The sequence below is a fragment of the Ambystoma mexicanum genome, chromosome 7p, assembly GCF_040938575.1.
Source record: "Ambystoma mexicanum isolate Mex_15411 chromosome 7p, UKY_AmexF1_1, whole genome shotgun sequence".
Lineage (NCBI taxonomy): Eukaryota > Metazoa > Chordata > Amphibia > Caudata > Ambystomatidae > Ambystoma > Ambystoma mexicanum.
This window is the reverse complement of record NC_090939.1, coordinates 821,957,525-821,970,853: the sequence shown is the minus strand read 5'-3', so window position 1 is coordinate 821,970,853 and position 13,329 is coordinate 821,957,525. Positions and strand designations below refer to the sequence as shown.

The following is a 13,329-nucleotide window of genomic DNA, read 5'->3' as shown; positions in this document are numbered from 1 at the left end:
GGTAACAAGGAGAGGGAGGAGCTGAAGATGACTCCCAGGTTTTTGGCCTCACAAGAGGGTGAGGAGAGGGGGCACAAGGAGGCCGGCCAGAGATTAAGGGAGAAGGAAGGGGCAGGAGTTCAAATGAGAAAGATCTTGGTCTTACTGGCATTAAGACAGAGATCATTAACAGCACACCATGAATGAATAGCAGTCAGATAATCAGGGATGAGGGAGGAAGGAGAGAAGGTAGAGTAGGGCAGCTTAAAGAAGAGCTGTGTGTCATCCGAAAAACACTGTAAATGAGGAGGTAATGTGGAGATCAAGTGGGCAAGAAGGGCAAGGTAAATGTTGACAAGCCAAGGGGAGAGGATAGAGCCCAGAGGGACGCAGCAGGTAGAGAGTGAGGTAGGGGAGAGAAAAGGGCCCATTTGAACCTGGGAGGTCTGATTCAAAAGGAACAAGGTCAGCAAAGCCAGTGCCCAGTCCATGATGCCCAGTGTGTCACACGGATGATTTAAGAGGGTGGTATGATTGATGGTGTTGAAGGCAGAGGACAGACCTAGTAGGATAAGAACAGAAGGAGGACAGAAGCAGAGATTAGAAAGCAAGTCATCACAGGTGTTCAGGAGAACAGTTTCCGTGGCTCTGGATGCTCTAAAACCAGACTGGTGGTCATGGAGACAGCCCACAGCTTCAGGGTGGTGGGTAAGTTGGGAGATGGCCAACTTAATCAATAGTTTCCCCGAGAAGGGGGTTGTGGAAATAGGGCAATAGTTAGCCGGGCAGGAAGGGTCCCCATATGGCTTTTTTAAGAGGGGGTGCACAAGGGAGGGCTTGAGAGGTTGTGGGAAGGAGCCAATGGCAAAAGAGTGGTTGCAATATATATATATTATATTTTCCTTGATAACTATTGGAACAACAAAGCATCTGTTTGGAGACTTTCATAGAGAAAACGGTCTTGGTGACCTCATCTGGTGCTATGAGTGAGAAGGAGGAAAGTAGGAGGGATGGAGCGAGATGGGCCAAGGGAGGCCTGAGAGCAGGTGGAGGAGGGAAGGGAGAGGAGCGTGAAGACAGGATGTCCTGAGTTTTGGTTGTGAAGTGGGAGGCCAACGCTGTTCAGAGTACCTGGGAAGGAAGAGGAGAAGTAGAGACTGCGCTAGGATTGGTAAATTCCTTAAAGATTTTGAAAAGTTCTGCAATCTTGTTGGCAGCCCCAAGATGCAGGATTTGATGTGGGCCCGCATTTTGCACCGGATGGAGAGTTTGTAATGCCTTTGGAGCAGGCGGCGGGCCAGCTTGTCAGAGGATGTGAGAGAAGCCAGCCGCTTCCATTCTGCAACTCTGCACTTGCTTTTCAGAAAAGCGAGGTCAAACATCATACCAACTGTTGCACTTGGAGGCAGGCTTCATGTGGATACTCATGGCAGGGGCAAGAATGTCAAGGGTGTTGGAGATGGAGAGGTGAAGATTAGAAAGGGCTGAGTCAGAGTGAGAGTCAATTGCTGGTGTGGGGGGAATGAAAGATGCCTCAAAGGCAGCTACTAACACTCGCTTCATCGGTTGAATGACAGAGAAGGAGACTGGCTGTGTGGACAGAGGCTTAGCCGGGGAGCCCTGGTGCTCCAGACGAGAGGAGAGGTGAGAATGATCAGACCAGGAGAGAGGTGTATTGAGTATCTTAAAGAGACAGATGTCAGCTCAGATGAGTGCATCCAGGATGTGCCCAGCTGAGTTGGTCGGACCAGAGGGAAGAATGGTGAGGGAGAAAGAATCACAGAGGTTGTGGAAGTGTAAGGTGGCCACATCAGGAGAGTCAATATGAATATGCAAGTCTCTGAGGAGGAGAAGCTTAGAGGTAGAACTGAGGATAGAAGATGTGAGGCTGGGCCACTCTGATAGAAAGAGGGAGACCAGCCCAGGGGACCTATAGATGGTAGCGAGAGTGATCGAGATGGTAAGAGAGATGCAAAGCTTGCAGACAAGACATTCAAAGGAAGAGTAGGATCGAGTGGATAAGAAAGAGACAGGGACACATTCAGGGAAGACAAGGGCCACTCCGTCTCTAGGTCGGTTAGGTCTAGGCTTGTAGAGAATCTTGTACCGGCTTGCAGAGAATCTTGTAGCGCTCAGGAAGAAGAGTGTCAAAAGCAGTGACAGAGCTGGCAATGAACCACGTCTCAGTTTCGTTGGCCTCCCAGCCAATGAGGAGTCTCAGAATTGGGTCTTTACCACACAGGAAAGACCCTGATCCAAGCCTCCTAAGAGTGAGAGGCTGCCATCTTCCCTCGCTAGGAACAAAGGTAAGTGCATTCCCACATCGCCTGCCCCTTCTCCACCACCCTCACCCCATTTCCAACATATCTGATCCCCTCCCTACCCCATCCCCACTTGCCTGCACTGCTCTGTCCCTTGCAAGCGCCGGGAACAGTAGTGTTCCCATCGCACCCCCACTGTGTGATTAGCTGCCTAGGAAAGGGAGAAGGGACTATCTGTAGTCCCTTTTCCCCTGTCCATGGCGGCCATTTTCTTTCTTTTTTTCTCGAGTTGAGAAATGGCTTTCACACCATTTTGCTTTATTACACTACTCCTGCAGTATTTTCTATTTGACTGATGGCTCTTCTCAGACTCCTGCTTCGGCCATCAAAAATGCTCAATTTTTGCCTATACAAGAGGTTTCTTTCACAAAATGCGGGCCTTTCCTCACACTGATTTCAGCGCTCATTCCAGAAAGCAAACTTCTTCCTACCTCCCTTATTTTACTAGTAAAGTGACTCTAGGAAATGGTTAGCCATTTCTCTGCTAAAAAAAGATAAGACCCCGACACAGGCATCCCAAAGACCTGCAGGTGCTTTCTAGTGTTCACAGATTTTCCCCTGCAACCTGAAAACCAGAAGTCACAAGGGCAGCAGGCAGTGGCAGCGCCTGGGGTGGCAGGGGTACCATGTAGCACCCGGGTTCCCCTAAGTAACATTCTTGCTAGAATTCCGTTTTATTTGTCTTTATTCTCCCTCTTACAAAATGATTTTTCTTAAAGCATTTAACTGAGGAGGTGGAAGATGTCACTCTATCAAAGGATTTCAAACTGGCACAGGTTTAATCAGATAACTAAGGAGGCATTGCAGACTTTTTGGGGAAAATAGTTTGGCATTACGGCAGGTGCCTTTCCCACCAATTCTTTTAATACATCCAGAACACCTTGATTTGCCCCATGTCAGGTGTGTGCAGCTCAAACAGTCTTGTTACATTTATTTTCAGTTCGGAACTTGTGCTGTAATTATTTCACAAGCTATTTCATGAGGCACGCAAGAGTTCTATGCAATAACATAGTACTCTATGCCAAGGCTTTTTTTCTAAACTCTGAAGCACTTACGTGTCTGCGAGAGCTTCAGGCTTTGGAAAAAAAGCCTTGGCTTCCATTTCATTGCGGCACCAACCACTTGCAAGGTCCCCCTTTCATTAGAAATGCAGGGACCAGAGGTGCCAGGGTGATGATCGATAGAAAGTGCTGCCGGGCAGGAGGTCGGTGCCACAATTAGGTTGGAAAACATATCTGATGTGAATGCCTCCTGTTAGGCCACGGCCATTTTGCAAAATCAAGGCGGGGCTCTTATGGGGGCGTGGCCTAACAGGCGGTATTCAGCTGAGGCAAGTGTTGCCTCTTAATTGTGGCACAGACCCCCTGCCAGGCTATGCCCCTTTTCGGCCTCGCCCCCCTAAGCGCCGCTTCTCGATTTGGCAGGCCACTTAAAGCACTGCTGGTACATGAGGTGTTTAAGAACATGATCGCCCTGCGTTCTGCTGATGACTCTGCTTCTATGGCCAGCGGTAGCAAGACATTGCCATGGGTTGCGAGGGGATTGCCAGGGGTAGCAGCTGGTAACAACCCCCAAATGACATCCAAGGGTGAAGTGTGGGGGGGGTATGATTGGAAATGGACATGGGCAAGGGTTTTAATTCTTAGTTTGATGTCTCATATTCTGAAGAAGGGAAAGATGTTTTTGTTGATTGCAGGGGTCTTGCATGGAGTATTATAGGGGATGGCACATTAACCTTTCATTAGAGAGCAGAAGATCTTGAGCATCTCTGGTATGGAGTATTGACATGGCAACGGCCCGGATGTCTTAGGTCAGTTTGGCTCAGGAAATAGCATCTTGGTGTCCACCTAATCGGCTGCAGCAAACCAGTCTGTTAGCAGATCATTAAGAATCAGAATTCTGAGGGTCTTGCATCACCCAATTATTTACCTTTGAAGGTTATCAAATTTGCGAACAGCTGGTTCATATCTTTACGCATAAGCATGCGAATAATATCCATCATTTCATCAAAAGCTACCTTGATGGCGGCTGTGTCACATGGAACTGAAGCAACAAGTTTGTCTTCGGGGCTGGGGGAGGAGGGTACACATTTTATCAAAATCTGAGGTCAGCATTATATGAAAGGTTATTCATAACACGCTCAATACCCAGAGGTTTCTAAGCGCAGACCCGGGGATCGAACCTGTGTTGCTTCGTGTCGTCTTGCTTCCAATGCATACACGTTGCCCCTGAGATATCCTCCCGAGACAAACTTGATCCTTATTTATATAGCCTATGCCAAAATTGTGTGGTTCAAGTCTTTGATTGATTTATCCTCTATTCACAGGATTACCTCCATCTCTTAACAAAGATGGTGTGTCCTTTAGTGAGGTCTTATAGTGGCCGCATCATCGGTATTCCTCCACATTTGAATTATCTTTTACTTTTACTAAATGGGGTAGTATGATTGTGAACTATCGCATCTATCAGAGGCTCTGTGGGGAGAGCAAGGGTTGTAGGAGAAAGGGTCATCCTTATTCTTGATGTTATGAAGTAGTTTTCCTTTTGCGCATGTAGGTGTTTTAGGGGGTCTTTCCAATGATTGTGTCTAAGAGGTTGTTCGAGTGCCAAAGCCCCTGATTTCCGTCATTGTCCATAGAAACTGGGATGAGACACAGGTCCGCAGTTGAAGAACACTTCACTCTTCCAGAGGCATAATTGTTCCTCTGTTTGCACTCGATTCAATTCAAGACAGTTACGGCTTCTTTAGTGGGTTCTTTTAAATGGAACTAATCGATGTTGCTTAGGAGCGATAGTGATCACTACGAGAAACGCACTATCCTAAGAGCGTATGTGCATGCATGGGATTTATAAATCACGAACCCAGCAAGGAGGCAATGGTGGAGCTGTTCACAAGGAATGCACCCATGGGTTACAGCTACATGGTTCGAAATTGAGGGGGGCTGGGAGCTATTTAGTTCCTGCCTCTAGCCTAGGAGAGCCTGGTTAGCTTGAAACCAACAGCAACCAGGAGCTACTTTTGGCTCTTCGGGACAACTGATGCCTTACAAACATACGTATGTGACAATAACTATCTGAGTATTTGAGAATGTTAAGACAAAAGAAATAGGATACAACACATTTAAACATCAACGCGTCATACTTGGCAAAAAGTCCAAGTTTGCCTCTACTGTGGAAGTTAGATTTGCAGTGCGCTGTGTACTCACCCCTGGTTCCCCAGTGGTAGTTCCTGCCAACTAGGTGATGCCCTATGCCCAGGAGCTGGTTTTAGTTCCTGCTCATTGATTCTTAATTTCGAGCCCTGCGGCTAGGGTACAGTGACAGGCGAGGAGCTAGGGTGGGTAGTGGGAGCAGGGTGGGGAGGATCTCCAAAGGGGGGCTCAGGGTTGAGTTGAGCAATCAGCAATTTGCGGGGTGCCCCTCTTAGTGTTCCTGTCTACAAAATTACAACTGTTGCAGTAATCCAGCAAGGACTCACATGCCCTTTCTCCATTTACCATCATCCAGATTTGGAAACTGGCACTCTACAGAAACAACCCTTATACACGTCTGACGTTTTCTGACCTTTACTCACCAAAACTCCCGTTTGTTCTTTTTCTTCTGGACCTCTCTGCTGCTGTTAACACTGCGGATACCTTGCCCTTCATGATGCCACTCTCAACTCTACTGCCGCCTACCTTCCCAATCAGTATTTTGCCATCTCATGGAACAAAGGGGAAGACGTTATTACATTGCCAGACTTTTTTTCACTGCATTTTGTTGCAGGAGGTTTTTGGCTGAAAAACTCATTGAAAAATATAGGGGGTGGGTGGGTAAGGGCATATAAGGGGTAGGAGGGTGTGGGGTATAGGGACTACAAAGTAGGGAAGAGGTCTTGGGGGGACCCCCCAAATATAATAAAAAAAATCAATGATTTCTTTCCAGCCGGCAAAAAACTCAGCGAAAGAAAGCCTGCCGATCTAAAAACATAGAACTGAACAAAGCTACCTCTTATTTAACTTTCCTCCTGGTTCATATCTGCTAAGGCTCTGTCCTTGGTCTTCTACTCTTCATCCTTTATACTTCCTTCGTTGGACAACTCACCTCCTCCTTTGGGTTCTCCTATCACCGCTTTACGGATGATACTCAAGTCTTCTTCTTCTCCTTGTTCGCCCCTGATCTCCAGGCATGCCTCTATGACTGCCTGCCAGAAATCCATTACTGAATGGTACTTCACTGTCTCATGCTTAACTCCTGGAAGACCAACGGCATCTAGCTCGGGCGTCCTTTAAATATGCCCTAAAGTGCTACTTTCTAGGTCTGGGGGGAGAACGCTCAATATACCAAAACATCACTCCTCAAGTGCCCTATTTGTAGCACCAGTATCCGTTGCACCAGTCTTCCTGTATACATCCATCCTGCCCTTGGATTACTGTCTTGTCCCGTCCATGGTTTACGTATGATGTGTTACCCACCATCAACCAGCCAGCTGCTCAATACTTTTACATCTATCGTAAGGCACCGGCTGTAGGATTGCCCCAAAACGGTTGTTACTGGTGACAGTTTTTATGGCCAAAGCACCTTCTCTCTCAATAATATCCCCTACAGAAAATTCATGTAACCGGCGGGGGAGGGGGGGGCAGCACAGGACTGAGCGCATTAGAGAGGGCAAATGATAGACACTCAGATTTGATCTTTTGAGGTTCAGAAAATGACCAGAATCCACCCATCTGGAACCAAATGGCACAACAGGTGATCCAATGTCTGTGCCCCTCTGCCCAAACATTGGAGACTATAAAGCAGGCTCCATTACCAACTGTGTTAAAAGCCTCAAGGTGATCCAACAGCACTAATACACAGGACCCTGTATCATCCAAGCCACAGTAGACACCATGCAGCAGTGACATCTCTGCTCTTGATTTACAAATCATTATGTAATCTATGGTTAATACTAATAAATGTGTAATTAATTAAAGTCGATCCTGTATTATAAAGTGTGAGATAACATTGGAAACCTATTTCCCCCAACATCACCATTTATATTTCTGCAGTTGTCAATTAACACCTGGATTGCCCTAATGTTTCTTCAAATTTTTTAGGGGGGGTGGTAAAGGGCAGATAATAGTTTGTGGGGTAAGGGAATAGCTAACATTGGTGGGGGAAGGGGTGGTTGTGGGACCACCAACACAAAAATAAAACATGTGTTGATCATTTCCACGTTGAAATGCCAGGCTTTGAAAATTCCGGTGATGAAATTACGACATTGACACGTAAATATATATACAACCTCAAATGGTTTCTTATTTTGTTACAAGGCACCCCACTTTAGCAATATCTCAGTCGGTTGCAAACCACTCATTTAATACTTATTTTTGTTCTATGAGCTATTATGACATAAAATGCCCACAAATGACCGAAACTTAAATAATATAAACTGTTGTAAAATATGTACTCTTACATCTTAAGCAAGGATAGAACGCAGTGGTGTAGGAATCAAAGATAGAAATAAAGTCAAGAGATTGCCAAAGTTAATATCCGGGAGCCAATATAACTAAGTCACTCCACACACTAAGAACTATCATGATTAATAATTAGTGGAGAGGATGTATATGCATTTTTTATACGCAGGAAAAACAGCATACACTGTCATTGTAATATAATATTTATTCTCGTTAAATGCCAGCGTACACCCCTTCCTCTGTTGCAAAGAGATGATTATGACCTCAGAGTGGTGATTTTTACTGAGGCCACTGGTGCTGCTGTTCAGCGGTATCCCCAACTTGAAATGCAGACGCATGAGAAGTAGTGTGGGGAGGAAATGATTGAGCAGTGGCTTTCCACACATTTAGGGGCAATGGGCCTCATTTCGAGTCTGGCGGTCTGGTAAAAAAGTGCCGGTATCTGAGGATAGCCACACTTTACCGGACAGCCCGACTACAGGTTTTCCGGTGGGGCACCTTGGCTTACCTCCAGCTAAAAGCAGAGTTACTTTGGACTCATTTATTGTTGCTTCTATACGTATTGACATGTAAGTGCAATTGTGCTGATTATCAACTGACTCGGATATACTAAATTAATTAAATTAGTATTGCCTTTTTCAAAACAAATCCATTTTCATGAAGATCTTTTTATTCAATCATCATTTTTTGCTTTTTTTTCTGTACTCTGATCTCGTGCACATCCATGCACTGATGAGTGTGAATACAAGCTGATCAGAACCAGCCCAGGGTCTTGGCTGGTGGGCGCATCGTTGCTTCCTGAGCACCAAGCACGGCACCATCTTCCCTTGCGGCGATCCCCCCTGAAACATCGTGCATCACCCATAAACCTGCATTACGCCTCTGCATTACACATAGGGTGTCATCCCAGAACCCATCAAGGGTGGACTCTGTTCATTGGCCTGGCCAGATAGCAGACTGATTGGGTGAGACGAGTTGAAACTCTCCCCAGAGCAATTGCACTCGTCTCACCCCCACTTTCTCCGTGATCTTAGAGTATGGTGATGGGTCTGTCCAGGGTTTTTGTTTCAGTACTGGAAAAATGGCCGCCGCGTTTAAGCCTCAGGGCACCATTCCTGAGGAAAAAACAGGGATGAAGCAGATGCCGTGCATGGTGCAACACCATTGACTGTTGTACATGCCTCCAATTAGAGGCTGGTCCACCATCCGAGTTAGTTGAGTGTAGTTGTTTATAACGCTTTCTATTGCAAACAGCGTGATTGGAAAACAGGAGTTAGTAGTGAAAATCCGGTGGCGGTGAGAGGGTGCTTATCACGTAAAGCTCTGACATAGCAACCAGCTTCTCCTCATGCCCCTGCTTCCATGCAAAGGCAATGTCTTCTCCCTCCCCACTGGCGTCCAGATCCAGACATTGCATGCAGAGCTTTCCTACACTTTACCTGCACTTATCAGACATGTGTTGTCTGTACCTAACCCTTGCACTGCCACCTGCTGGCCGCACTACTTGTTTTGATCCTGTGTCCTGCACGTGCCCTCCTTGCCTTCCTCTGGTACTTTCCCTCTCCCCTCTTCTCTGCACTTGCGTGATCTCAATGTCACTAGGCCTAGTAAGATCCTTGTCTTTGTCCTCCCTTTGTTTCCCCTCCCTTGCCTCGAAACACTTGTGAATGTATAAATGCCATATCATATCACATCATCCACAGACGGTTTTCAGTTACAATATAGCAAATATATGCTAACATCTTTTGCTTTTGACAACCTGTGCGTGTTATACAGTATTTACAGGAAGAAGTGAAATAAGGCCTATCAAATTATCAGTGTGTACATCACATTCTCTAAAAATCCAAAATGTTATGTTACCTCTACATGTTTATTTACCAAACCTGAGATGTTGGAGACTAACAAATGATTCCACCAAATATTCTGTTTCAGAAAGAATCACTCCTCCCAGAAACATCACAGTGCTTCCAGGCCTCAATCATCTAATACTGAAATGGGTCAAACCAAAAACAAATTACCAAACGGCAGCAGACTGCTTTGAATTTGAAATCAGCATACAGAGCAAGGAAAGTGAGGTAACAGAATATTTTAAAACATTCGCTGTTTTATCAACCGCTTTAATATGATGCATAACATTGGTAGCGAATTACAATGGGCCTCATTACACGGTAGGAGGTAACCATGCCGCTATTAGCGGCATGGCTACTCCCTTCCCTCATACCGGGTCCGGGTAGGCGGCATGGGGATTTACCGGGTCATTCCGACCCTGGAGGACCCGGTAAGTCCCCATTCCAAATACCATTCCCCATTCCCATTTGAGCCCCCATAGGGCTCAATGGGAATGGGGAAGGAGCTAATAACGGTACCGCAATTTGCGGTGCCGTTATTAGCTCTGAAGTCCCCCAGCAGGTGCCGTCCTTAACGCCTGGTCAGACCCGGCGTTAAGGACGGGACCCGCTGAGGGACCTCGTAGTAGGGCGCCAAGGGATTACCGGCACCAGTGGCCTTACCGGTACCGGTAATCCCTTAGCGCCTACCGTGTAATGAGGCCCAATGAGTTGGAATGAAAGCACAAGTGTATACAGTATTTGTACTCCTAACTCTTCCGAAAAGTTCTCGAGTCCATCTGGAAACTGTGATTTCTTAGAGATGAGGAGGCCAAGGATTGCAGAAGTTGAATTCAGAGGCCGATTCTGGTGTGCGTGCAAACGTAGGAAAGTGTTCTTCCATGAAGGACGAACACTTTCCTTAAAAACACCATATTCTGATAATGAAAGAATGTGGTGCAGGGACATGAAAGCCTCAGCTTTTGCATGTGTCTGATTTATGGGTTGACAACAGCCCTAGCAACCATCAGGCATTAAAGGCAGCCACATGGAGGGGATTCTCCTCCCAGCAGCACTGGTTTAGCATGTCAAAAAAAGGAGTTAAAATACAGCACACGTGCGGTGCCGTTAAACTTTACCTCACACCTTTTCCCTTTATAAATATAGCATTTCTTAGACTGCAGCACCACTTTTCTAGTTTAATGAACGTTTAAGAAAACGTTCTTAAATTAGAAAAGTGGTTGCCCCCATGAGTGATTTTAGCAGCTTTTGCTGCTGGAAAGCACAACGTCTCCCCACCAATACTTCCACCCACTTCAGAATGATGGTGCTGGAAACTGGAGGGGAGAATGTCGTATTTCCCCAATCTTTTTATCATGAGCTCAGAATCAGCCCCTAAGTCTTTTTAAATAATGAAGGGAAAAGATTATTTTCCACAAAGCTTCCAGTGGGAGTTTTTATATGCTATTAACAGTCTTGGTTACTCATTACGTGACCCTAAAGATGTTTTGAATTTCACCTCCCATTATTTGTAGCCAGCATAGTTAGTGGTGAAGGATCATGGAAGTTGTAGTCCATCGTAAGCCATTATCTATAATTCCAAGTAAATCCTCTTTCCATGCACAAAGCACCTTTACTCTTGAGAAATTCTTCGAAACAAGTTACTGCTTTAGGATTTAGGATTTAAAATGTCTGGATTAAAAGAAGATAACTGAGACACTTTCTTTAAAATTTCCGTTTGAAGGGAGGTAAGCAGAAAACAAGTTGGAAAGTGTGTGGAGCATGGTTGTCATTTTGAATTACAGGTGAAGGGCCTCCAAAAAATGTTCTTAATGGTTTAGAAAGTGGGTCCCGCATGCCATCTATCAGTAATGGACCCACCGGTTATGCCTGCCTGCTTTTGCAATAAAACGGAAAATCTGAGAAATAGGCCTGGGTGAATCTCTGCAGATAAGAACCAGAAATGTCCACAGGGTCACGTGACAGATTTGTGTGCATTGCAGGAAAGAATGAGTCTACTCCATTATCTCACCTACCTTTGTGTTCTCTGGGGAAGCTTGCCCGCTATTTGGGTGTTCACATGAGATTTGGGTTAGTGCAAAGGTGGAAATTGAGTTTGGTCATCTCTTTAAGTAGCTCTGAATTTCTTGCTCATTTTGTGGGTTTGGTTTGGTTGAATGAAAGGCGTGACAGGGCTGTTCTGCACACGAGGAGGAGTTTGAGAATTTTTGGAGGTAACATAGGTGAAAGACATTTTTCTTTTATTATAATTTCTTGGTAAGGAAACCTTTTAAGTGCTTATTAAATGGCCATAGGTTCCCACTAAGTATACTGTAGACAATAGATGTAGGTTTATGTGTTGAGTGAATGGTACTTTCTCTGTCAGCTTAACGGTGGGTGTTTCTGTATGTTCATGGTTGTTGTCACTGTTCATTATGCTGCTGGAGTGGTGGAGTGTGTAGGAGTATGAGTAAAGGCCAGTGTACGCCGGATCCATTTCTTAAGAAAAGTCTATCAATGTGTTTTCGTAGTTTTGGTGTACGTGGGGTTGAAGTGGTCGTGATGAGTGTGGTTACTGTGTATGCAGTTGTAGAGGGACTGCATGTGTGAGTTGGTGTGGTTGTCATTGCGAATGTGGCTGTGCAGTTGCTTGTTGTACTGGTGGTGGAAGATGTTGCAGTGGCTTTGGTTGCAGAAGTAGTGGTTGTGGATGTGTGAATGGGAGGAGTGCTTATAGTTGTGGGTGTGTTGGTTGTAGGAGTGATTGTTGGTGTGTAAGTGCAAGGAGTTCTTGGGGGTGTGTGACTAGAAGGCGTGGTGGTGTGAGTTGGTGTAGGAGTAGTGTTGCGGTCGAAATTGGGAGTGGGGCGCTCTGTGTGCATTTGAAGGGTTGTTGATGTCTGGCCTCTTTGCTTGGGCTTCTGTTTCCACCATGCAAGACACAATCAATAGGAATTTGTATAAAGAAAAAAGCTGTTGGATAATTATTGTTTATCTGTGTGTCGTGGATCATTAGGCTACATGCTTCTTGCTTAGCACCATTTGTATTTGGGATTGGTGACAAAGAATTCCCCTTCAGTGCTAAGTTGAATGACACTAGCCACTTCAGAAGGTTTACCTGTAAAAACATGTAAATATATTTGTATTAATTTTACTCACATGTTTAGAGTTGTATTTTTACAAGTGACATGCAATTGACTTTTGCATTAATCTTACTAACACGTTCACAGTTGTTTTTTCTAAGTAACATATTCTCCACTTTTGTTAATTTTACTAATTACATCGGTTAATCACTCAACTATATTTTATTTAGCTATTCCTACTTTTCTCACTATGTTTGTCAAATTCCACTTTGTGCCATTCTTCATAATGTCCACATTTCCATTGCTTCTCGGATTCACTTGTTAGATTTTATAGTATTCTCAGTTGAAATGTCACATTCATGCAGGTTTGTGGTCTTGTATTGTAGGTTTCTTACTGAATTTCATGATGGCAGCGATGCCTGTTGCTTGCAATACTTTTGCTTGTGTTCAGGAGAATGAACAGTATGTTCAATTGACCTTCCAGGCAGGATAATTGGCTACTGACATGCAGTAGCTATCCATGACTTCTCTGGCATTGCATTGATGGTGATTCAGCTGAAAGGACATTATGGAAATTGTGTGGTAATGTGTCAATAGTTAATATTATTATTATTATTTGTATTAATAGGGTATTTATTGCATGCAGACCTAGCTTTGTGAAGCAATGGGGTACTTTACAAAT

At 45.0% G+C, this 13,329-nt stretch overlaps 1 protein-coding gene across 1 annotated transcript in view; it reads left to right on the top strand.

The window, feature by feature from the left end:
• The window catches only part of LOC138526344 (interleukin-5 receptor subunit alpha-like), a 692,931-nt gene that overhangs the window by 441,469 nt on the left and 238,133 nt on the right, over positions 1-13,329 (top strand). Inside the window, exon 7 of the mRNA XM_069636980.1 lies at positions 9,671-9,813. Coding sequence (XP_069493081.1) covers positions 9,671-9,813 — 143 coding nt within the window. The remainder of the gene's footprint in view (positions 1-9,670; positions 9,814-13,329) is intronic.